This window comes from Pagrus major, chromosome 3 (genome assembly GCF_040436345.1).
Source record: "Pagrus major chromosome 3, Pma_NU_1.0".
NCBI lineage: Eukaryota > Metazoa > Chordata > Actinopteri > Spariformes > Sparidae > Pagrus > Pagrus major.
Genome location: NC_133217.1, coordinates 14,603,944 through 14,631,309, shown reverse-complemented (window position 1 = coordinate 14,631,309; position 27,366 = coordinate 14,603,944). Strand labels below are relative to the sequence as shown.

At 42.2% G+C, this 27,366-nt stretch overlaps 1 protein-coding gene across 1 annotated transcript; it reads left to right on the top strand.

Annotated features, from left to right (window-relative positions):
• Nucleotides 1-1,471: 1,471 nt before the first annotated feature.
• On the top strand, nucleotides 1,472-19,252 carry fam49al (family with sequence similarity 49 member A, like). The gene is made up of 11 exons (XM_073463100.1): nucleotides 1,472-1,656; nucleotides 5,478-5,557; nucleotides 9,042-9,163; nucleotides 11,118-11,223; nucleotides 14,367-14,503; nucleotides 14,626-14,703; nucleotides 14,992-15,108; nucleotides 16,325-16,404; nucleotides 16,802-16,928; nucleotides 18,766-18,836; nucleotides 18,919-19,252. The coding sequence occupies exons 2-11, from the start codon at nucleotides 5,485-5,487 to the stop codon at nucleotides 18,980-18,982; spliced, it is 975 nt and encodes a 324-aa protein (XP_073319201.1). The 5' UTR covers nucleotides 1,472-1,656; nucleotides 5,478-5,484; the 3' UTR covers nucleotides 18,983-19,252.
• Nucleotides 19,253-27,366: the final 8,114 nt, after the last annotated feature.

Here is a 27,366-nt window from a genome sequence, read left to right as displayed (position 1 = left end):
TTGAAGTTTATGTTAATTTCTCTTCCTCTCTGTCTATCTGTCTGTCTCTTTGTCAGGTGGTGGGTGCTGATGCTGTAACCACTGTGTGGAGCTGACAAGCCCTGGTTGATGCAGTGAAGTGTTCCAGAGGGATAAACACAAGCGAAGGTAGGAATGAAAAATGAGGAGTGGAAGAAAAAAAAAAGGACACAGCATAGAAACACTATATGGGCGAGTCAGAGAGAGGGAGGAGCCGGATGGACGATTAAGGAGTAAGGAAACAGTGATGGGTAGAGAGGAGAGTATAGTGGCCGCATCCGTTGTATACAGTACAGCTGCTGAATGGGTTTGATTCACAGGCCACTGAATACCCAGTCAGCCAGTGTGCGACAGAAAGAGAGATCATTGTGGTTGGAGAGAAAGAGACACAGATGGAGAAAGGGAGTTCAGATGGTATTATTGGTGAGTTAATAGAGGTTAGACTTGGCAGAGACGAGCAGCACTGCTTCTGTGCTCACTAAATCCACACTGATGAAACTCCTGGTCGGTAACAGGAGGAATCTTTCAGTGAGAGCTGAAAGGAAGCCGGGAGGCCTCGCTCTGCTGCTTGGCTTCCAGTCTGGACCAGGTTTGCTTTTCAGACGCCATGTGGGAGCCGAGCCGTGTCTTTATTAAGGCTCGAGGAGCCCCTCGGTTTGGTTTCTCCTGCCGGACTACAGATGAGAGCTGTGTGTGCTGTGCAGTTGCATAAGAGGAGTACTTTGCTCTACTTTCACGCTGGCTGACTGCAAACATTGTGCGTGTTTGCGTGTAAGAGAAACTGAAACCGTTGGCCACCAAACACACTTCCTAATTCACAGAATGCCATGTCTTAATGTGCAAATAACAGCACGGGCTGTGATACTTCCAGTGGCTCCCAGTTGAAAAGGAAACGTGTGTTTGCGCAGCCCGATCGCCATTCCCATTCTGCCACTTGATTCGTTTGCACCTAAGGGCCACCAGTGAGACCGAATGGCGCCCTGACAGAGATGTGCTGTGACAAGACAAGGCCGGAGGAGCCGGGAGAGTGCTGCTGAGTGGTGAAATAGAGAAGTGAGGCAGAGAGGAGAGCTGGAGGGGATATTTTTGAGGAACCCATTCTGACGTCAGAACCGAAAAGAGAGAAGGAGTTTTCTCCGTTTGCGTACGAATTGAAAAAATATGAACACACACACACATCAGGACGACACAGCCAGAGGAAAAAGACAGAAATGTAAATAACGTGAACATATCTTATGCTCTTTATACCAACAAGCGCACCCGGCAGAGGAGTATCCTGTTCTGCAAACAGCTCGAAACAAAAAAAACAACACAAAGAGCAGCATCAAGCGCGCAGCCCAAATAGAGAAAACCACAGGGCTTTAAATAGATGGCTGAAAAAGAGAAGTGTGAAGTGGACAGAGATACACAGAGAGAGGCAGAGGGAGAAAGGGCGAGAGCAGAAGTTTACATCAGTCTCTAAGAAAAGCAGAGTGGCAACCAGTGCCGCCGTGGGACTGCAGTCATCGCTCCGAGCGGCGCTAACCTGGGATTTATTCACAGCGACGGTTTCACAAAGCAGGGAAGACAAAGACAGGACGGGGGAGAAGAATCTGAGGGATAAAGATAAAGGAAGAGGCGAATTACTGGGAAAAGAGGGTAAGAAGAGAATGGGGTGAGAAGCTGAGACTCTTGATTTCCCCTTGTTTTTTAAATTTATGTTTACCATAGATGTTCTGCAATTAATACAGAGACTGATTGCTGTTCAGGTAGTAATGACTGGTGCATCAGATCACTGTTGTAAGCATCTGACCCGGTGTGTGAGCAAACTGGCTGCTTTTTTTTCCTCCCCACATCTTCTGCTGAGACGAGCAGACGATATCACCAGGCCAACAGTATCCTGGCAACCATCAGCCGAGCTCAGCTCTCAGGATGGACCACATGCTGCTCCAGACTCGGTGTATGTGTGGTAACGCGCGTGTGTAGGTGAGGCCGGCGTGCGGCTACCTGGAACACACACTCACCTTTTCACGTGTCAGAAAGGCTCTCATGGCTTTATGTGAGGCTCCAATCTGAATCTCAGCTTGACTTCGCCTTTGCAATCACCTTGTCAGGCTGAAGCTATGAATCTGTTATTCATTTATTCATAGCGTACTGCTATCTTGGAGCAGGTGGTCTAAAAGTCAGAAGGGGACGGGGTGCGTTTTACACGTTCGGACTGATGCTCGCAGTGACTCAGCATACAGCTCCCCTTTTCTGCCTCCCAATAGATTTTATAGATAGAGCAAACATATAATACAGTACTCATCTGAAAGAGGAGAATATCAGCAAGCTGTTTCAGCGACTGTAAAGTGTAACTCCATCTCCTGTCTAGCTGCACCTCAGTGCTGCATTGCAACACCCGTTCTTGCTGAGTAACAGCGAAACAGACCAGGCTTTTTTTTCTCCAGGACGGTGGCATCTCATAAACATGCTAATGCTGGCCATAAATCAGTCATGCAGGGGGGGAAACTGATCGGCCTCCGCTGTGTGCTAACATAGCACATGAACACGGAGGGTATGCAGAGGAAGTGAAACTTGGCAGCTAGCTCTGCTGCCGTCGTCTCTCTATGATCGAGAAGAGGCTTTCAAACTCGCACAGCTGAGACTCGTTTGTGAATATTGGATTTCACTCGGTCGTTGTGTTTATTGGGTGTTTTTTATGCAACATTCACACAAGTCCACATGTGGCCCCTCAGTCCTCTCCCTCTCTGATCCCTTAACATGCATGTTCCTTATATTTCCTGTTTAATTAGCTTTAATACTAACTGTCTGACAATATCATGTGCTATATCAGTTTCTTCCAGTGCTCTATTGAAGCTTAATGATGTTCCAATGAAAGAAATATTGAAATGTGGGACTCGCACTATTTAATCAAATATGACTTTGGTATCCTTGGTAACTTCAGGTTCTCCATTATTTAAAAAATGTCTGTGGGTTTGAACAAGGGGTGGGTGGTACAATACCTTAAGTATTACTAATACTGATACGAAACTAAGTCCTGTTTTGAGTATAGATACTAAAAAACAGATCTGTCTCATTTTACATCATAATCTGGGCTGTTTTTTAAAGGTCTCATGTTATTCTCATTTTCAGGTTTATACTTTTATTTTGAGCATTTACTAGAAAAAGTTTACATTCTTTAATCTTCAAAAAACACATTATTTTTCCCTTACTGTCCATTGCTGCAGCACCTCTACTCAGCCTTTGTCTGAACACTCCGTTTTAGTGCCTGTCTCTTTAAGAAACGCCCAGTCTGCTCTGATTGGTCAGCTCTCACAGGCCTGAGCAATCACCACCTACCACACTCCCACCTTAGCTCTGCCAATTCTTCTTGTAAGCATGTCCATGCTGGGGGTGTGGCTAAATGCGATGACTGTATAGTTGTGACATCACAACCTCACAAGAGTCCTGACGGCTCCTGATACACACAGTGTTTATAAAACACCTACACCTGCTCGAGACAGGAAATCTCACTTTATACAATATGGGACCTTTAATATTCTTGTGATTGGCCACTTGTTGAATTCATACATAAAACAATAAGGGGGCAGAAAATCCTGCCAGTAATCCCTAACTGCTGCCAACTGTAGCTGGCGTTTGCTTTTTAGCTCAGTTAGCTGTGCAGTTAGCAGTGCGGACGGGGAGCTTGGAGCACCAGGGAGCTGTCGCTGTTTCCACCGCTGGCACAGGAGCTTTGGAACGAGACAAGGCTAACTGGTTAGCATGCTAAACATGCTTTGCGGCACATTACATAGATGTCATAATGTAGAAACTGTTATTCCTTCACATTCTGGTGATCATTTTAATTAAATTTGGAATGTTTTCAACCAAAATTCTTACATATTAATATTATAGTAATTATAAGTAATTGTAGAAACATGATGGAACATAACATACACACGTTTCTGACCTTGGTAGTACTTATGTTGTGGTATGGCCCATCCCTATTTCAAACACTATTTGGCACCACGGCTTGAGCTTACTGGCCTGAGTGGGATTGAAGAGGTTGAAACTAGCGACGCCTGACATATGTTGTTTAGTCTGGTGCTGTATCCGACCATACGAGCATGTAGAGACTATATATCCTGCACGTCTGACCTGCAGTATAATCTGATAAAGCTTGCATCATTGGTTTCATAAAGCGCTGGCATCTGGCCTTTAGCTTTGAAGCATAAAGAGCTTGTCATAAAGTATCCATAGACTGCTGTACATGAAAAGCATTAGGAGTCCGCACATAGCAGGCTGTTATTAGGTTACTATAGTAATGTAAATGGATTAAAACCACTGCTCAGCTCTAGTGACTCCCAATGAGTGAGCTAAATGATTCACTGTTGGATTTAGGCCTCCCTCTAATCGAATACAGCGTACGCTGTGTATGGGATGCAAACTGTGATCAGTGTCATTTAAACTGGAGTCTGACTTCACTCTGGACATATTGCTGAGACAGAAGGATGGAGGAGGATGAGAGGAAGAAGGGATGATTAGAAAAGTGCAGATGGGTAAAAGAAATAAGGCAGTCACAACCTGCTGTGTTCTCCATGTGCATGTTGTGTGTTTTCATGCAGGTTGCCAGGTTCTGTGTACTGTATGCATTTTGTTGTTTCCTCCCGTCCAGGTCGCCAGCCATGGGGAACCTCATTAAGGTCCTTGGCAAGGATTTAGAGAACTGTCCACATTTTTTCCTGGACTTTGAAAGTAAGTGAGCGCCGGGGTGTGTGCGCGTGTCTGTGTGCTTGAAATGTGAGAGCACATGTGTGCAGCGGAGGTGTTCAGTGGGAGGTCGCTGGGTGGGGTCAGGGGAGGTATATTTGGATGCGAGCTGCTGAGTTGTTGATGGTGTGATGGAGTGGTGTTGTGGGTGTGGTTTGTCATTATCAGACGCTCTCTAGTCCCACTCTCAGTGCTTTCTGATGCCCTTCTGACCAATGATTTTATGAATATACAGTGCGTAGGTACAAATAAAACGGTGCGTAGGTAATCAGGCAGAGAATTACAATCAGATACATTTACAGGGAAGAGTTCACTTAGGTTGTTATCTTTTATACTGTACAGTAATGTGCTCAGAAACTCTCCACAGCTGATTTACAGTATATATACAGTATATTCTGACCTTTATACATTATAACCGGCATTCATACACATTCTCTGTAACATCTGACTTTTCATTTTTCCTAAACAAAGCAAACTATGAGTAATAATACTATAGGAGTGGGATTAAAGACGCTCTGTGTCCATGTTGCCATGCTTCACCCAGGATATACTTCCACCATGCCATTCCAACAACCCCCTCTCATCCAGTCCCCCACCCTGACACCGTCACCTCTCACACACCACACACACACATAAAAACTCACACACACATACACGCACGAACACGCGCACAACCCCGACACCCATCCCCTCATCACCCACAGACTTCTCCCCTCTCTCTGTTCCAGGGGGCTCATGGGAAACCTCCTGAAAGTGCTGGCTTGCGCCGAACTTGAGCATGGCCCAATAGTTTTCCTTGACTTTGAACGTGAGACCATCCGCTTCTTATTTTTTTGAGTTATCCCTTTCTCTTTGTTGCCTTTGCTTTGTTTTCCTCATTCCATCGATCTTAGCTGACCATTGTGTCATCTTTACGTCCTTATTTACCCCTTTCTCCCTCCTCAGCTCTTCTCCTCCTCACCCTCCTCTTTGTCTTTTGATTTCTGCTCCAGGGACTGGCATTTGAAAGTCATTTGGCTTCTTTTCTGAAGGGTCTTATTCACACGCGCCACATCTTATTAGACGCAGACAGATGCACAATGGCACGGTGACGCCGCAACAAAATGACAACAATAATGCTTTGATCTCGGCTCATAAGCTGCAAAAAACTGAGGAGAAATAAACTGAATGCCAGTCCTGTGTGGGTTTCTGTTGCTCGGAGATGATGATGGCTAACACAAGTCTATCGTCATCCTCCACCTCCTCATCTCCTCATCTCCTCATCCCCTATTGTGTGACCTATTGTGTGTCTGACCTATCCGTGTGTGGGTGAGTGTACGCTAAATAATGTGTGTGTAAGAGTGAGAAAAACCGAAAGAAAGAAAGATTGTGAAGGAGGCTGGTAAATGAAACCACCTCCAACCCCCTCTTTTCTCTTTTCCCAGTCAGTGGATTCTAAACTTTGCAGTGAGAAGATGTCCATCTCAACAAGTCATTCAGCTGTGTTCAGCTCAGTGTTAACATCTTCTGTAGTTTTGCCGACAAATAAAACATTTCGTCAGAAACGGCCACGTTAGCAGCTCTGTGAGGCTGGATTTGTTGAGCTAAATGCAGCAACATCAGCAAGGTAACGTGTGCACAGCGACAACGCTAACATGCTGATGTTTAGCTGCAATTGTTTACCATGTTCAGCATCTTAGTTTAGCTCGTTAGCATGCTTGCTAATTAGCACTCAACACAAAGCCATGCTGCTAGCTAAAAAATGTTCTTCCGTCTTTCACAATAGGCTATTTTTAATTAAAAACATAATAAAAAATGTACAGAAGATTTTTCACTAAATGATTTGTTCAGATGGAGATGTTCTGCAGTGTATCCCAACATATTCTGCCCCTCCTCAACCACTTTTCCCCCTCTAACAGCTGGCTTCCTCCTCCTCCTCCTCCTCCTCCTCTTTTACTGACTGTATGTTACAGTGGGGGTGGGAGAGCTCACTGCTGGCAAGAGACGTCAGCTGTCAAACAGGCTGAATTTACCCTTCATTTTTTATGCCTGTGATTCACCTAACTTCAAAAGCAAGTGGAATGAGTCAGACTCAGGCATCGCAGCTTTTAGACACGTCGACCCCCTCCTCTTCCTCCTCTTCCTCCTCCTCCACCTCCTCCCCTGTGCCATCTGTGAGCTCTCTTCCTCAACCCAGAGACACAGTCACCTCTGTCACACAGCTCAAAGTTTGGCTTAAACTCTATACTTAGCTCTCGTCAAGCTATTGATAGCTGAATGCTAATAATTATAGCTTGTTTAAAACTTTTGAAGGATCAGGAGCAAATCCGATGACAAAATAGAAAAATGTGGATACTTTTTCCATTAAAAGTTTTCTTCTCACACATGAAGACATGACGCTTGGATTTATCTATTGGTCACCATGTCCAATATTACGATGAAGGTAGCTACTTACTAGAATAGCTACTTTCCTTTTAAAAAAACTTAAAAACAATCTAAAAACTTCAAAAACACAGTGTTTTGAATGCGTATTATTAGAATATTTAAGATTATATGTTCACAGTGATGAAGGCTCTTGCGGCAGACAACTCTTTCCATCTATGGTCCAACGCATTAAAAACCTTTCAGTTCAAAAATATTTGCAAAAAGCCAAGCCCCTGCTTGAAGTCTTAATGCTAAGCTAAGTTAACCACCTCTTCACTCCAGCTTAATATTTAGCATACAAGTATAAGTGTTGTATCGATCTTTTAATCTAGCTCAGCAAGTAAGTGAACTATTCCTTTAACGGTGCAGTTTCAGAAGAGAAAGATCTTCATTGACTGATCTTTTTTATGCCTAAACAAAGTACATAAACAAACTCTCTTCATTTTCATGACTGAATAAACAAACTGACCTTCAAGGACAACACAGTTTCAGACTGTTTTACTTTGTTTATATGTGGCGGACCCTGCCGCCTTTTCATCTTCAAACAGTGTTCTGGGACCTTACTTTCCTCTGAGAACAGCTTGTTTATTCAGTTATGGAAACAATAAGTATTTGTACTATTACCTTATTAATAGTGCAAATATCAAAACTCTGAGTTTCAATTTCTTCTCCAAAACCACATAAAAGCTCTTACCAAAAGCTCATTCAATTATTCCTGTACCTTGTAAACAAAATATGTTGTTGTTTACCAGAGAATTGCAGGAGCACATTAGTGAAAAAGTCATCGCTAAAATAACAGTTCTTGCTGTGCTTATTATGGCAGGCAGTGTGCGCGGAGGATAGCAGATATTCCATGATTACTATTTCTCTGCAGGGAGGCAATGCCTCAGGGTGCAAAAATAATCAGCGGTGCTGCCGCATGTAGAGAGCTGCCTGCCTGGGTACACTCCCACTCTCTCTCACTTTATACCTGAGTCACACATCGAGACGGATAACTTGACGAAAAGAAAACCAAACACAATGACGACTCAAGAGAACGCATCCTAAATTGTGTCGCTCAAACGCTTAATCCCTCCTGTATGCATGCAGCACGCCACATGGGCAAACAAAGCAGATCTGTGACTGGGAGGAGCCCTGCGGCAAAAAACACTGAGTTTACAGTATGTGTGCTGCTCGCCGTGCATGCCCAGAGGTTGTCCTCCCTGCTGCTTGTTTGTTTTAACATTTCTTACAATTAAACCTCGAGGGCAACAAAAGTCCCTCTACCCATTCATAGACGTGGAGGGGGAAAAAACAGAAAGTGAGAAAAAGATGGATTGGACTATTACATCAATCTGATGGGACAATTACACCTGTAAAGGCCCGTATAAATCCCAGTCGAGGCTATTAGAGTTCAGGAGTCAGACACTTCGTCCAAGTGGTGCATTCCAGCTGAAAACCATCAGAATGTTTAACTATCAGTTGTGACATCTTCATCCAAACAGTTCCCTGAAGTGAAACTGTCTTGTCATCGTCTGGTCCTCATTGGCTGACCACAGACTGTAATCAAACCTCGCTGTGTGACAGAGCGTGGCTCACAGGTCTCTTGTTATAACTCTATGGTGGGTAAATTGGATCATACATTTACCGGCCAGACCTTAGATGAGCACGGCTGCAAGGCCCACTAAGACTTCTAACTTTTATTGCAGTCGTGTAGAGAGTAATTGGTTATCTCAGGCTGTTATCTGGCCTTCATCTTTTCAGCTCTTTCTTTATCACTAACCTCCTTCTCTCCTTAAATCTTCTCTTCTTTTCCCCTCAATTTTCTTCACCCTCCCCTCAATACTTTCACTTCCCACTCTCTCTTTCTCCGTCTCTCTCCCACTTTACTTTCCTTCCTCTCCTCCCAGATGCCCAGCCCACGGAGGCAGAGACAGCCGTGTGGAACCAGGTCAGCGCTGTGCTGGAGGAGGCTCATGGGATCCTCGCTGAACTGCAGTCCTATAATGGCGCGGGCCAGGAGATACGAGAAGTGAGCACGAAGCAGTCGATAAAGGGCTGAACGTCGATAAACTGTCGAGTCCACGCTGCAGTGTGGAGGGAAAAAATATCGCTCATGTGTGATTCACATGGCCTGACAGGGTGGAAATCTGACATGTAATGCAGTGAACCTTGCAGTGAATATAGGCAGAGACAGAAATGTGTGAAAGTGTTTTTTTCAAACAAACATTTAGTGCAATATGTTGTTTTCGGTGGGGATGTTATGGTAGAGGCATAAACATCCTCCGTTAGAAAGCTGGCATGCTGGTCTCGAGACATCACTGCAAACCAGTCCCCTCTGCAGCATGAACGATCGCTGCTGATTGCTCAGCTGTTGGCATTATTCTGCTTGTTAACAAGAGGTGCTGATTCGTTTCCTCTCCCTGCCTCGTAACCTTGAGGACTTAGAAGCATTTCTATTTCTCTATTTTTATAAAATACATGTCGTGAAGCTTTTAATATTTGTTGAATCTGGAGTGCAGTGAGCCCATTACTGACATTTAGGAATATTTTATGCTTAAACTGACGATAGACAAGTTTTTTGCTTTAACGTTTCATTATAAAGTATATGTCGATTGCATAATTTAATAGCTGCAGAATAATATCATCATCAGCGTTTAGACATTGCTTCCACTGTGCTATTTTGTCTGCCAATGGGCACAAAATCTCCAGGGGGAAAATGAAGGCTGACTGGCGATCCAGTCAGGCTGGCAGCCTGGCACCGTTTCGATCTGCTTTCACATCTTCATCACAGCCTAAATGAATAAATAAACTCACATTTTGTCCAGTGTTTTAGCTGCGACTCTGAGTAAAACAGCAAAGCAATCATTTTGTCTTTGCCACAATAAAACCTCTTTGTTTCCACTTTAAGTCATCCCACCAGGGGGGGAAAAATCTGAATGTGTCATACATGGATCCATCCTTTAAAAATGAAGTCATTGTCAGTGGAGCATGAAATGACTGGCAACATTCTATGTTTTTGTTATTTTAATAAATCCCATGAAAAGACCAAAAACCAACAATGAATACTGTATATCCCACTAACAAGTATTACCTATGCAGCCAAAGCCTAACATACAGTAGATTATTCCTTCGTGCCATGGACCTCCGTTGTTGTTCACTGTAAAAACATGTAAATGTGTCCCAGCATTGCATCGGGTGACGTCCTATCATTACAGTTAACACTGGCACTGTAGTTTATCTTGAGTCAATCCTACAAAGACTCTCCTGCTGCTGTAAATACTCACTACTAGCAAACGTGTATCAGTCCCTGGCTGAAAATAGTCCCCAACTAATGCACCATTTACTAGGGTTGCATAGATATACCAGTTTGCTGTGGTATGAAAATCGACAGTTATCACATTTACATTTGCTTATGACTGCAGTGACTTGTTCAGGATTAGTGTAAGTCCATGATATTTTGTGAAATTAGTGTTAAAAAAGTCCCTTCTGTTTTCTTTCCAGTTTGGATCATTGTAACTGATAATAATAATGATGAAATGAGAATGAAACTATACATTTGTGCCCCATCTTTTAAAACTCACATCTTAAGTAGAAACAGATGGACTTGGGACTGAGTGACACTGAAAGTTGTGAAGAATGGAGGGATGAATTACTGCATAGTTGATTCTGTTGATAAGAGCAGCCTCATTCTTTAAGGAAGTATGTCTCTACTTTGTGGTGTGTGCCTGTTGGATAGTTTGGTTAACTATGTCTAATCATATTTTACAATAGCCGAATAATACACTTAAGTATTAAGTGGCTATTATGTGTCATGTCTCTGATACCTCTGTCTTTGCTGAACTGAAATCACTATGGTGTGTAACTTGAAGTTGAAAGTGAAAATGTTACTGAAGTGAAACATCGCTTAAAGGAGGAGAGGACGGAGACGATGGGGAGCTTTTGAAAATCCTTTTTGGAGAGTAACATCTGTTCCTTGCCCACAGGCCATCCAGAACCCAGGCGACCTCGCTCTTCAGGAGAAGGCCTGGAACGCAGTCTGCCCCCTGGTGGCCAAACTGAAGCGCTTCTACGAGTTTTCCCTCCGACTGGGTGAGCACGGCTATTGCATGCAGTCTATAGAGTAGTTTCAGGTGATGTAACACACTCTCTGGTGGCCATATTGGAAGTCCAATAGGAACTGGAATTATAGCTGCGAGCAGCTATAACCTAAATCTGAATTTAGAAACAGTTTTAGCTTTTAGTCAGTCAGTTTTCAGTTGCCAATAGGAACATTACATCACCTCAGTTGGTGAAAGTGTTTTATAGAGTTAGAGGAAGGGAGGAAGCACTAACAGCAGTAGAAGATAAGGTAAAGACTGCACACAGACAGAGGAGCATCTCTCATCTTCATGTGTCTTCTGTGAGGCTAAAATGAGCCTTTTTGACAAAGCTGTAACATCTTTGTAGAACACAGAAGTGAAGGAAGACCGCTGACATGTTCAACACTGGTCTCACAGACTCCTACTGCACGATAACTGTAGCTGTAGTTTCGTCTTTTCGACAGCTATTCACATGAGACATATGACATGTATTGGATGTGACAGGCAGCAACTGTTGTACATTATGCATACATTGTGCCTCTGACAAATAGAGTAAAAAAAGAAATTTCATTAGAATATCATTAGAATGATGTATGTGAGAGGACGGCTGTTTTCACAATCATAGTTGAAAGTGTTTGTTTTTTTTCAGGGAGAACTATTGTGCTTTTTTGTTTTTTTCCTTCGTGAGTGTGTTATATAGCTTCATGTGCATGTAAAAGATCTTGAAAGTTAAACAGGTCTAAGTCCACACCAACAGAAGCTCCTCTCTCCCACAGAAAACACTGCTACTCAAACGCCTCGTCAGTAGTCCCGCCTTTAATTCCGTGACTTTGTGACATCACACTACGTCACCATGTCACACATTGGCATAATTTAAGCGTAGAGACTAGTTTGGCACGGGAGAATTGATTTAGCACAGCTGCTCTGTTGTTGTTAGCGGTGCTGGCTCAGGCGTGAGTAAGCTTACCAATCAGAGGAGACTGGTGTTCTCGAGGGGGGGCCTTAAAGAGACAGGAGCTAAAACAGAGCGTTTCAGACAGAGGGGGCATACAGTGCTGTAGCACTGGATGGTATGAGAAAACTACTGTCATTGAATGATGATTTGTGACATCATAAATAGTTTGGAAGCGATCCTGGTCCAATATTCATCAAATACACGTGTGATGTGGAAACCTAAAGCCACCAGTGCACATACACTGAGAGTGGACTTCACAGTTAGTATGAGGCATCTTGTGTCCAGCACTTAAAATATTTGCATATTAATTTTCTCATTTTTAGTGACAGAGCCATCAGAGAATTGTCATGAATGCCTTAATACGTGTGTGGGGATCTTTAAATAAGTAGCAGATTAGTTTTAAGGCGATGAACATGGGGAGAAGCTCATCTTGTTCTGTCAGCGCTGCTTCACAGCTCCACTCCATGTTGCCACGTAACCACCATCGTGATTTTACATCCAGTTTCAGTCGGCAGCATTCCGAAACACACACGCACGTACACACACACACATACACACACACTGTAATGTCCTCTCAGCCATCTCTGCAGCATCCTGACCCAGCAGCCAGGCAGCCGTTGCTACGGAAACAGCGGTACATGGTTGTCCAGAACAGAGAGAGAGAAGTAGGAGCAGAGCAGGAGAGTTCGGCTGCCGCCTCTGCTCTGCCTTCCAATAATACTTCCATCTCGTGGACACTGTGCTCTCAGCTTACCAGAGAAAGAGGGCTGACTAATAATTAATGATAATGTATCAGCGCTAATGTATACACAAGATACAGCACAACAGACATCTTGTAGACATCGCCTTCCTGCTCTCTTTATGAACACAAATGATCAAATCTTAATGATTAGGAGAGTAAAAACATGAAAAGCATTCCTGATTCTGCCCCTAGCACCACCTTTTTATGATTTATGTCCTCGATCAAAGGGTGCAAGAAGAGGTGAAGAGGTCGCGTGTACAGTAAACAAACAGCCGGAGTGTTTCTCCATCCAATCTGTCAGTGTATACCCTCAGGAACCAGTGCTTAGGATCGGCACCATGCGCTCTGTGCTAACAACAGGAGGGAGAGCGGGGCTTCTGGCCAGGCCCTTTAGATGAAACACTTCAGTGCTGTATTTATAGACGGCCCTTATACATTTTTAATGCAGAGGGAAGGGATGGGGCCTCTGGAGACTTTGCTTCTGAGGCATTGCTACCACATACAGCCTCTGGGGTCCAGCTCTGGTGTCTGATTTGTTATAGCACTGAAGAGGCTTGGGTTCAATAGCATATGTGACACAGTGGATATGTTTGGTTGCTGGTACGATGTCAACAAGGATGATGAGGCAGCTGTGTGATCTCTATGGAGTGCCACTTAAAGTAGATGTTTGTTTAGCTTCTCTTGAAATTTATAGTTAATACCTGTTGTCATTGAGGGCAAAAAGGGATCAGTTGACCTGCTGAACCTTAGAAAAGGTCAATATTACTCTCAAGGCTCAGCCCAGTGTGTCGTAAAAAGACTACAGTCACGCTTGCATCTCTGTGATGCTTCATGTTGTGCTAAATAATGTGTGAGAGAGTGAGAGATAAAGATTTTAAAATAAGACAGTAAATGAAAAAAACTCTATTCCCTCTATTTTCCCCGTCAGTGAATTCTGCACTGTGAAAACATCCATCTTAACAAGTCAAGTCACTCCTCTCTTCTAGTTTTTGCAGCAAGTTGAACATTTTAACTCAGAGTCAACAGCCATGCTAGCAGCTTTGTGAGTGCTCTCACCTAAATGCTTGTGTCATGTCAAAAGGGGCCTGTTTTAGGACCTGAACTGTGCTCCCAGAAGGGGTCCAACTGTTTGTAATGCTGCCTGAGGCCACATCCCACTGTACTGGGTCCATTTCTAAAAGCTCAACAGGTATCTGGCGATATCCAACAAGGACGTGACATAACTGGAGTGAAGTGATTTCATGTTTGAAGCAGTTTAAATCCTGCTGCTGCTGCATTTTGTTGTTTAAATCTGGTGACATGAAAGAGACTTCAGATCCAGACTAGATTAGAGAGACTTACATGGGTCTGAACATGAGGAGATATAAAGCCTGTACAGCAGCAGCAGCAGCAGCACCAGTGTGACATGCAGACTTGTGCCGATACGTACATTTCTGACATCTAAGTATGTTTGCAGAGAATGCCTTGCGCAGCTTGCTGGAGGCGCTGACCAGCCCGCCGTACGCTCCCATGCAGCACCTGGAGAGAGAGCAGGCCCTGGCCAAACAGTTTGCTGAGATCCTTCATTTTACACTCAGCTTTGATGAACTAAAGGTGAAGGGAGTCATTCTTGGTCTAATTACAGCCCTCAGACTGACCTTTACTGTCCTGAAAAATCAATTTATTCCTTCTATTGGCTTTTGAAAAGCTAAATCACCTCTTCTCTCACCATGCAGATGACAAATCCAGCCATTCAGAATGACTTCAGCTACTACAGGAGGACTATAAGCAGGAACAGGCTGAACAACCAGCAGGTGAGGCGTTGGAGACGTGATCCGGCTCAGGCTGTTTATGATGCATACACGATCAAATGTTCAGCTTAAGCAGCATGGTTTCACTTTCACTCTTTAATCATTAATGTCTAACGAGGAGGTGTTCCTCTCCTCCCAACGACACAAAGAGAGAAGCAGTATTTCATTTGCCGTTTAGTCACACGAATTAGAGCCAGGACTGGCTTCATCGTTACCGGATGACAAGATTATTGGACTGTGTGCAGATGATGATTAATGTTTTTTAAAGATGTGATTCATGTTGGCACACAGCTGGAAGCGGAGAACGAGGTTAACAACGAGATGGCCAATCGGATGTCCCTGTTCTACGCTGAAGCAACACCAATGCTGAAGACTCTGAGTAACGCCACCACCAAGTTTGTTTCAGAGGTAGATTCACAGTTCTTTCCCAATCAGATCCACGTATACAGGAAGTCTAATGTATCAAGACTTGGTTCACACAAAGAGTGGGAACGTTCTCAACTGATCTTGAGTCCAGATTAAACTGCCATAGTTGTAATGATCGTCATCTAAGGCACACATCAAGCAACAGTCAGATGAAATTCATTTAGAAAGCATCCAAAAATGATCAGGAGAGAGTTAAAGGTTCCTTCCATCTTTAATGATGGCTTAGAGCCTCATTTATAAAACTGAACTTAGTCTAAAGATCATTTCTGACAGTGTGCTTACATTCGATTCTAAGAATCCTATTAGTAACAAACACACGTCAGCTGCTTTGTATTGTATATATGCTCATCATGCACAGAACTAACTGCTAACTAAGAGTTTCTTTATTACATACATCGTCTAAAATCTGTGTAACAGAGGGAATACACACTATGAAATAATCAAACATTAATCAGAGACCGACCAATGAGTACACAACTCTACTGATCAGCCTACCTACATGCTTGTTTACTCATCACACAGCTGTGGTCAATGTCAAGACGTCCTGTGCTGAATGAGCAGAGAGCGCATGCAGACCAGAGCAAACAGTCTGTTATTAAACACCTACAGAGATCAGAGTACAGTCGTGAATGTACTGTAACGTGAGGAAAATCAATGCAAGATCTGATCAACTAGTTCAGCGTATAACTATTTTTACAAAAAATAAAATAAATAACTTAAATATAAATAAGATTTTATGTACCTATATAACTCCTTATCAGTGGTACTGGTATAAGGCTAAAGGTTTAGTCAATAGACGTCCGTGTACGCTTGTGTCCTCACCTCAAGCGCCTTTACTGGACAGTTGCGTGACCACCTCCCCTTCTCCTTTCCTTTGCTGTCACAACAGTATTTTAATGTAGAGGGAGCAGTTTTTTTTTACTTTACACCTCAGTACTTTTAGGACTCATGCAAAATTTAGAGGACATGCTGGTCATGATTGCCTTCATACTGACCTCATACTTGGACTGAACTCTGCAGTTGTACTGTGTCTCCACCTTGTGGTAGAACATTTGTTCAATCGGGACATAATGTACTGAGGAAAACGTGGGTGCATTTGTCAGCGAGGGATGGAACGAACATTTCCTGTGTTTATCTGATTTCCAAACATTCACATCTCACTCTTCTGATTCCTCTCTTTTTCCTCTCCATCTGTCAGAATAAGACCTTGCCCATCGAGGACACCACAGACTGCCTGAGCACCATGGCCTGTGTGTGCCGTGTCATGCTGGAGACTCCGTGAGTACTTTCCACACTCTGCCTCTATCATCCCTTCCTCGATCCATCTCCTTCTCCTTTTCTCCAAAGGTCAGAAGCTTAGATTTTAATTAACAAGCCTTTGCAAAGTGAATACAAAAGAGGCCTTCTCAAGTTTGAGCCACTAATTCAATCTACTGAATGACACAGTGAATCATTCAGAGTCCTTCATGCTAAATTTAAAATGCTTAAGTCTTTTGTGTTGGATGTCTTCATGTGAATAAAAAGTCATCAGCGACGTGTCGAGGGAATCACAGAGTGCTTTAAATAACAGCAGTAATATTCTGTGTCACCCTGACTCTGTCCCGTCTTGTCCTCCGCTCATTGTTCAACTATTTAAAACCTCTGGTTAAACCCTTTTCCTCTGTCTCTGTCACAGGGAGTACCGCTGTCGGTTCACCAACACAGACACTATGCTGTTCTGCATGAGGGTGATGGTGGGAGTCATTATTCTCTACGACCACGTTCACCCTGTCGGGGCTTTTGCCAAGACCTCCAAAATCGATGTGAGTACAAACAGATGCGCGTGATTTCTGCCTCACAAACACACAAACATTCCCTTCAAAATTCATATTCATCCATCAAAAACTGTACCACATTTTGAGCCCAAATTGGCTCCTTGTCAGATTTACTTTTGTACCTGATGATGTACTTTTCCTAATGAAATACAGTAGAAATTGAGTGTTAAACCTTGTTGGAAGTCCTTGAGAGGCAAAATATAAGCCTATAATCTCTCAGTTCTAAATCTGGTTTATACTTGGCTTTCATGAAAGAACTGGATATTTGCCAGTCATGTCATCCACTTCTAATGCAAAGGAGACTAGTCACAGTAAACATAGTATACCTGAGGGATCAATACATGTTTTTTTTAATGATAAATCTTAAATTAGTTGCAATCAAGATCAAGATTTAATTTCTTATTGATAATCGAGCATCGTACTAGGGTGTTGTGGGGTGATTCTTTTTTACTGTCAATAAAACCTGCGGAAAACGCTGCCCAGGTCGGCCTTCAGGAGCGGCTAACCCACCAAACTTATTGTGATAGGCTGGGCTTCTGTTTTAAGTAGTGTTTCAAATGCTTGTCTACCCTGATAAGAATATGTTTTGATTGCGAAAAAAGTAAAGGTTTCAAATACTTATTATTCCTATTAAAACTGTAGCTTATTTATCATCAGCATAAAAACACATTCACTATAGGTCTTTATATTTATCCAGTGGGTTGAGATCCCCAAAGGGATAACAAGATGATTCAAGAAACAGAGGAAAAAAAAAAAATTCTGGGTGACACTTAATTTTATGGTCCTTGTAATAAGGGTTGGTTAGCAGGTAATAATAGTGGGTATAATACATTTCTAAGCACTTGAAATCAATTTAAAGGTGCAATACATTAGAATATTAGTTTAAAATATTTAAAAATGAAGTAAAATGTATGTATTGTGTTGTAGAGATATTTACTGTAGTTAGCATGCAAACCAGTTAGCCCCAACCAAAGCTCCTGAGCGAGCGGTGTAACCAAGAACAGCACTCCCCCCTGTGCCCCAAGCTCCCAGTTGGACCACTAGCAGCACGGCTAACTGAGCTAACTAGCTAACGGCAGCTACAATTAGCAGTTACTCTGGTGACATGCTGCACCCCTATTTGTTTGGATTATGAATTGCCTGATGGCCACTTCTTACATACTGCACCTTTAACAGTTTATAGACCTCTTAGGAATGTCAGTAAAAACCATAGCGATCTAAAGTTACTTGTAATTGTTTATAATAACAATACAAACACATTTATTGAGTTTGGCTAACATTTTATTTGATGTTTTTTTGTAATATATTTTATGTGATGTTTTATGTAATATTAATTTGAGTGTCTTTTACAATATAGGCGATAATAAGTGGCTTTTTTAAATCTATTTACTCAATAATTCTTATTAATATAAAGCTTAACATAAACGTTAAGCAGAAATGTTTGTCTTTTTTCTATAATTGTAGCTTTTTCGTGTAAAATACTTCATACTTTTTACCTTTACAAGCAGATAAACCCTTTAAATCAAACAGTTTGAGGAGCAAAAATCCTTTAATTGACCTACTCTCAGCTCACGTCCAGTAACAATCCAGGAAGATGAGGAACCACAGGTCCAACCTTAAAAAAATGTGCTGTTACTCATGTATCACACATGTTCAACATTACACTGGTAGATGAGGTCACTTACTGTTATAAATGTGTGCTTTTGAGTCAGTGTGTGAGGCTACAGCAGCAGCAGCAGCAGCAGCAGCAGCAGCAGCAGGAGATGAGTTGATCTGAGGCTGCTGACCTTTCTCTAACACCCTGTGTTGTCTTTGTGTTGGGCAGATGAAGGGCTGCATCAAGGTGCTGAAAGAGCAGCCGTCCAACAGTGTGGAGGGGCTTCTGAACGCACTGAGGTGTGTATCAGCGTGTGTATTTCACTAGAAAAGACAGATGTACAAGTATTTCAACATACCTCTCTTTCACCTTCTTCTGCAGGTATACGACACGGCATCTAAATGATGACAGCACCTCCAAACAAATCAGGGCCCTCCTGCAATGAGAGAGAGGAGGAGAGGGAGGAGAGGAGGAGGAGAAAAAAGAAGGAGGAGGAGGAAACAAACGCCAGTGGCTGATAAACCTGTTTGTTTACAACGAACAAAGAAAAATCATCTCCAGGTTAAGAGCAACCTGCTGATAATAAGAAGAGGAAAATAATTATATATATTGTCAGCTGTCCATCATTCTGTCTCTCATTTTGTAAAGTAAGAAAAGAGAAAAAAAAAGCCAGAAAAGAAAATATAGATATATATTAAAACGAGTGAAACACAAGCAGCAGATGAAAAGTAAGTAGGATTAAAGAGGAAGCTATATTGCAAAATTTAAGGTCAGAACTGAAAATGTACAAAAAAAAACAAAAAAAAAACAAGGGTTCATGTTCCAGCAGTAGTCTGACAAGTATTTTTGCACACACTTTGAAAACAACGCCATCTCCTTTCCCCTGAAATCTGATCCCAAACTGATCCCTGTGCTCCCCTCACACACTCAGATTAACCGGGGGGGTTTCTAAGCTCTCGAGGTGTGCAGATGAAGTCTCCTCCAGCTGCACCGACCTCCACCTGCAGGTGATTTATGAAGCAATGTGATGGATACTCTCCGGAGATTTGCTTCTACCTGCTTTCTTTTCTGCGTCGGTGCGGCTGAAGGAAAGGAGGCAAAGATGTGAGGAAGCCGCCTCCATAGTTTCCCTGATTTCTCCTTCGTTATCCATCACCCTCATGCCTATTCCCATCCATACATCCACTGGACATGTGGTTTTTCCTTGGCACAAAAAAACTCCATCCACGCCATGTGCCCTTACGCTGTATTTGTTCCGGCACAAAACATCTCGCGAGTGTCTGGCTTTACTTGAACAATATCGTTCACTCTCTCTCTCTTTCTTCATGGTGCTAATGTGGTTTAGATATCACAGTACTAGCTTGTTAGAAATGATTACAAAAAGGGTTCCTTCATTGCTTTCTTTGCACTAATAAGTCTCACATTCAGGGGATTTCACATCAGTGCACAAACAGGAATGAACGACCTGTAAGATCCAAGAAAGGCATTCTAGGAAACCACAGCACACTTACTTCTTCACCCAGTGCCAAAGCTGATTGGTTTTTTGCTTTTACTACATCATCAAGCCAGGCTCGAAGTACGCTTGTAGTCTTGTGAAACATCACTGATCATCATTTAAGTACATGTGAGGATCAGAAGAGACACACACAAGTCAGAAAGTGGTCATATTTACTCGCAAGGATTTTAAGGGAGAGCATCCGAGTGTTCCAGTGTAAATACGTGAGGCTTTTCTCAGCAGGCACCTACACGGTCAGCTTGGGTCCTCGAGGAAAAACACATCGATATCTGCATACAACTAGAGTTCTTTCTTTTAGTACGAGGTTGTGGAAGATCTAAGTCATTGTGGGAAATAAATATAAAAAAAGATTCAAAAAGGAGATTTAAAAAGAAGTGCTGTACTTTGGATGTCTATAGCCCTTAGTCTAATTTAATTTGATCTTATAATATATTTTCTATACAGGGGTATGTGCACAAGCATATTCTGTATAAATATATAGATGGCATGTTGTAAAAGTTCTGACAGAAATGTGTAAATAAGGTGTTTTTATTCATTTTTAATTGTTCAGTGACGCTGAAATTGGGTATGTGTTGTCTCTCAGAATTACCATGCGTTTGGCTTGGACCATCGGACTTGCCGTAGTCATAGGTTTCAGAAATTCAGCTTCATTATGGCGAATGAACCAGAGGGAGGGGAGGGACGCTAAGGGGGGGGTCGGGGCTGTCCATTTGCTTGTTATTTTGTACATTTTGTGCAACAATAAACTTGTCATTTATTACATTCAAACACTGATGTTCTGTGTCTGTAGAGCTGCAGAGCTCCATCCACGATGTTAGGTCTGATATACATGAAGTTCATGATGGCCGCAACGTAGATTAAACCTTTATGTTTTCAATGAGAGTAGCTGTAAACACACACAATGACACTGTTTCATTCTAGGTGCTGCAGCTCAATTGGTGCAGTTGCTGTAGTTTGAGTTAATGGGCATCATCTCAATATGATGTAACTATAATCAGTTAACTTATACACTTGGCAACATACACCTGTATTCAGTGACTGCAATATTTTAATGGATGGGTACACAAATGATCTAGGCTGCCTTTAAAAAATAAAAAGCAGTTGCAGCACATGAACAACTGTTCATACTGTAGTTACTCCTCTTGAGATTCCTTCCTGATGCTCTTCTAGTCTACGAGATGGGACAAAGTACATTAAAAAATAAAGCTGTGGCTTATCAGAAGACTGACTTTTTCCAGAGCTACTGTCTTTTACTGTGAAATTATCTCTTTTTGCTACTGTCCTTCCACTGAGGCTCAACAAGGAAAGACTGTCTGGAGAACACAAAAAGGAAATTCTGTACTAAAACACAATTTTTATCAGTTTGGTGATTTCCACTTGATTTGAATGACTGACTGATGAACTGCTAACTGTAGCTGCTGCTGCTAAAACAGGAGCTTTGGATCAGGGTGGGCCAGGTTGAGCTGGACACTTCAGTAGATATCTGAATACATAGATGTGAAACATCAGAACTGTGTTTTTTTTCACATTCTCTTGATAAATTTAGTTGATTTTTGTTTGTTTTTTCACAAAAAATCTTACATACTGCACCTTTAAGGTAATATTTGGAGTATAATTTCTCTTTCTATTAGAATATACTACAGACTTGGTTCTGAATCACTTGCTTTAGAAACGCATTAGAAAGGGGTCTTTTAACAGCCAGTATGAACAGGCAGGGGCGAATATTTCATAGCTCTCAAGAGCAGTTCCTGAAGGGGACACCAAAGGCACGGCCAGAAGTACTGTTGCATTAACTGAGGTAATGGACCAGACAAAATGCAGTCTCGTCACAAATGGAAATGTGTTTTAGTCTATTGAGTGGTAGAAGTAAATAAATGTCAGACACATCTTTCGTCTTAAGTTAACTTTTGCAATGTAGCTACTTACTGGAGGTCAGCCAGCACCACCAACACACTCCCACAGACTGCTCCACAGACACACTTACCTGCACTGATGTGTGTGGGGGTGTGGTTGGTATAGTGGACCATACTCCTGTGAGGCATATGGGGTGGAATCAATGTTTAAAAACATAAAGACACATTGTTTTGTATCTACAGTCAGCACAAGTGGCTGTTAGAGTTGTCCCCCTCAATAGCCTATTGTGCTCTCTTTTAACATTGTTCCCTGTAGGGGGGGTCCTGACCCACCTTGCCCTGTTAAATTCCCCATATGTGAACAGGAAATCATCAGGAGGCATCAATTTACTTTTTACAAGTGCTGGGTAACAAAATGATGGAAGTACCTGCGTGTTGCCATCTTCTTCCAAGTCTTATCCTGCATGACTGTGAATGTGTGCAGATACTTTTGTCATTCAGTATGAACAGGAGGAATGTTTACAGCAATCTTAACCTATTTCAATACGCATATGAACATACTGTGTTGTCGAAAATAAAATAATCTCAAAATGAATCATGTAAGAGTTGATTCATGAGGTAGCAATCAATCAATCAAACACACAAACAAAAACTAATTTGTGTCAAACAAAATGACAATTCCTTATATCTTCAATTTATTCTTAATATTTTCATACTGTATGGTGTAATACTTTAATGTTCATTAAAAATGATTCAGGTGAAACAATATAAAGAGGGAAAAGCACTCTGTTGTTTAAACCACTGAAGAAGAAGATAATCACTAAAAAGCCAAAACATAAAAATATATGCTTTGTGCATGGGAGAGATCCTACGTTAGTCAACAGCCACTTCAAAAAAAAAAAAAAAATCAAAGCACACACACAATCATACCTCATAAGAGCATAAAAGAGTAATTACAGTGCACATTCACCCAACTGTCATTATAAACTGAAATGCATCAGATCTTTAATCCGTCACACATTATACATTTTTACTTCTAGGTTGCATCCTGCAACTGAATGCTCTGCCAGTGCTTGTCCTGGTACAGTCTGTTCTCTTGTTTCAGCATGTCCGTCAGTCACGTTCCCTCTCTGACCGCAAGGGGGCAGCAAAAGACCAATTTATGAAAGACCTCACAACCAACTAATTAAGACAAATACATATAAATAACCTGCTTTATTGGGCTCAAAATAGAAGAGATACACTTCGCCCCAGCTGAGAGGAGCTCCTGAAACTTGGCAATCTGATGAAATATTGAATAATTAATGACGGAACTGATCAAATAATAATAATGTCTGATAATTAAATAGCATCTAACACTTAAACATCAGTCGTGGAGGCTGTTAGGAAATAGGTTTTTAAATAATATCAGTCCAGTCAGCTGTACTGTACAGTGCGAGTGCTGGAAGGTGTAAAGTAGGGCAGGGGGACACAGGAGAGCCTGTCACAAGTTATATATGGAAAGGAGATCAGCAGGCAGATACTGGACCGTCTTATAGGGCAGAATGCAACCACAGAGGAAGAGGCAGCTGTGAGGAGAGAGACACAGACTCTGTCCTGAATCAACAGTGATTTGGATGTTAAATTTCAAAGATAGTAGGCAAATATGGTATCTCAGTTTGGAAAGAGGAGTGAATTGTGTGTGTGTGTGTGGTACAGACCAGTATCCCCGGGTCTGGCTTTGGCTTTGTGCCCTAACTGTCATGTAATAAATAAGGAACCAGTGTCTCTTTACTTCCCTACTGGAATGCATTCAAATTCAAAGCAGCGTTACTCCTGACAAACAGCAGTTATTTACTGACTTTAAATGGACAATATGATGCACAACATAACAGAAAGTTACACCAGATAAGCACGTGACTTCATGTGTGTTACAAAAACTGAAAAACTCTTGAGTTGAAGCAGACTTTTTAACTAAACGAACTGTAGATTTTCACTTTGGTGCCAAAAATTCATTTTATAAGTGTTTTGTCTGGACCTTTACTCTCGTCACGGTGGTAAAGCCTCCATCCTGGGACCTTAAAACTCATTAAAACCCAGACTGGTGGAATTATTTAAGGGTTAGCACCTTTTGAACACCTTTTCAATAGCCTGGGACACACTGGGCTTTTATATTAAAGAATTCATTTACAAGAAATTTTATAATGAAATGAGGGAGTAAAACATGCAAATACAAAACATCAATGTAAGGTTTTTTTTCATCATAATGTAACTGGAGCCGTCACAACAGCAGCAGCAGTGAAGAGGTGATGAGACAATGAGTGATAAGAAAAGACTGTTGTTGTTTTGTTTGGCTCAGGGGTGTTTTCTCTTCAGTTAAATTCCAACAGTTGAAGCAACCTCAGATAATCCAAAAAACTCCCCTGAAATGTTTGTGTCTCAAATTCCCCTCCTGCGTCGTCTCCTTCCCTCTTCAAGGTGCGCGGCAGCAGCAGCAGCAGGGCCCGGCCCAAACGGATCAGCTATTAACCGTTAACTGCCTCGAGGAAGGAACGCCTTATCAGCCAAATAGAGTGTGATACATTCAACAGCAGTTTCACTCCGTTGGCTTCCCCTCCCGCCCTGAACTCAACTCTGAGTCGCCACACACACGCACAACAAAAACACTGTCTTTCTCCCTCTTTGTCTCCCTCTCACACACCTAACTGATGAGAACACCACCCCCCACATGATTCATATCAGAAGAAAGTTTTCTGCAATGTAAATGAGCCGGGTGTCGTCAGGGCTGGTTACCAACGGCCGGGCGCGGATGTGTTACACTGCTGTGTAACACATCTGATCACTTTAATCTTTCAGCGTTGGCTGTTTGGTGACTTTGGAGAGACACAACATAATAGAGTGTTTTCATTCATTTCCTTTCAGTCACAAGACTGGTAATGTTTGTCAGCAGAGGAGGAGGTCAAAACTCCAGCAACACTTGTAGCACAAACAATAACTTTATTGTGAAACGAATGCATTTCTGCTTGTGGTCTTAATCAGGATGATCCACAATTAAGTCTTTATACTACATACTACAAATGTCTGTCAGCAGCATGCCCACATATGAAACATGTCAAACACCTGGTTATATTTGCCCCCTCTGTCTCAGTCTCCTCTGATTGATCAGCTCACACACGCCTGAGCCAGCATCGTGTCTCTGGTCAGTGTTCAGCTTCACTTTTACCTTAAATATCGGCATAAATTATGCAAATGTGCGTAATGATGATGTAGTGCGATGTCACAAAGTCACGGAGTTAAAGGCGGGGTTACCGACGAGGTGTTTCAGACACTTCAGGATCAGTGTTTTCTGTGGGAGAGAGGAGCTCCTGTTGGCGCGGACTTTGACCTTTTCAACTTTCAAGATCTTTTACATGCAGGAGAACCTATATTACACACTGAAGGGCAGGACAAAAACAAAAATATACATAATAGGTCTCCTTTAAGGAAGGGGTGTCCAAAACATTTTGCTTGGAGGATGCAAAATCGTACAATATACAGAAGCCCGGAGAGGCAAGTGAGAAAGAAATGTCTAACCTATCGGTCTAAATTGTTTTCTCTGCTGTCTTTAAGACTGAATGTTTTGCCAGGATAATCTTTCCAAGTTTTCCTAAAAAAACATTTCACGTGACTCTGGGCTGCAGTAATACTAGGATCCGAAAAATACATTATATTTTTGAAATCAAACATCATGGTGGGTCAAATTAAACATTACAGCGGGCCAACTTTCGCCCACGGGGCACACTCTGGGCAGCCCTGCTTTAAAGGCTACTACAGTTATTTAACACATGATTAAGTGTCAAACACACTAAGTGTCGCACGAGTAGAGCTTTGAACACAGCATAGTAAAAGTGCTTAATTCATAAACTCCTTCTCACATACATGCAATTACTGGTTCTAGAAAATAAAGTCAGTTCCACGACTATAATATCACGTGTTGTCTGTTATGTCTGCTGCTGTCCTGCATTACCACGTGTTTCTCATGTATCAACTGGCCACACTGTCATGACTCTGCAGCAGATATAAAACACACTGCATCACAATGATATACTGTGGGTTTTAACGCACAAATGGAGTGTGAATATCTGAAATATCCGACAGTGTGTGAGGTGTGTGTGTGTGCGACCATATGGAGACCCCTCCTCTCTGCTGCTTAGCATGTTGAAGCGCACAGCTTCTTTATAACAGGGCCCTTTGTTTGAGGAGGATGTGTGTGCGAGCACATGTGTGCGTCCAGCAGCTGCTATGGGTCTACATGCCATCTAATGTTACGTCTGGTTGCATAACACGCTTAGGACATGAGTGAGCCATGAGCTGCTACACACAAGTGGACACACACAACCACACACACACACGCACACACCCAGGTCTGTTTTACAATATCTGTAAAAGCTAGCAGAGCTCCTGCAGCAGGTTTGAGAGGTGTTAGTGAAGAATCAGTAACAGAGAAACTGAAGTAGTTTAAATTTAGACCACGTTCAGGTGAGCAGCCACTTGTTTTTCCTCTGTACAAGAATTTTTCAGTACACGGTGTTCGAATCAAAGCAAAGACTACATGTGCACTGTGCTTTTTAAAGGCAGATGGATCAGATTTAAAGCAACAGTCTTACTTTAAAAGCAGTTCTGGAGAGTTCATCGTTGAGTCTCATTCCCTGGTGATCAAAGACTCGGGTCTGAGCCAACTGTTCTTCTCCCAAATTGCTCTAATAGTTACATGGTGTTGCTTTAGGATGATCAATACTTCGTGTCATACGCATCCATGGATCTCAATGTCTCTCATCACACTCAGCTAAGTTCACACTACAGGATTTTTCACTCACAGACGGTGTTTGGAGATTGCGTCATTTCCGTGTCACCTCTCCCGTGTGTGATCTTGTAATGTGTGACCCCCTGTCACTGATCAGTCATGCAGTGTGGAAACCCAGACAGAAAGTTGCGTAGTGTGAACAGCGAAATGATCCGAGTCTCCATAAAACTGCAACTGTGCCACGAATCCGTACCACATGTTAGCTTTATGCAAATTTGCTTTTGTCAATAATAATTATTGTGGAGTACGAAACTTCACCCGACTCTCCAGTGGCATGGGGGTTAGCAGATAATGGCAGAATTGTTTCTGTTCCTTTAAAACAAAAACACTGATTAAAGCAGCTTTAAATGGATTATTTTCTAACCGTTAGACGCCGTCTTGAAGAGGGTCTCTGTAATCTCAAGACGTTCACTATTTCAACACTGAGTTTACATGGTGCTAATTCATTTCTGTGAAAGTGTGAAGAATGGAGGGTTCCAGCAGCTCATGTCATTAATCTGGCCATGGATAAAGTACGTAAGGATTTTTGCACACTCGGTGCCAAAATTATGTGAAAATGTGTGAAATAAGATGGTGTCGTGTTTGATTGTGACACATCTTTAATATTCCTTTAATCTTAATCAAACCTAATCCTAAAT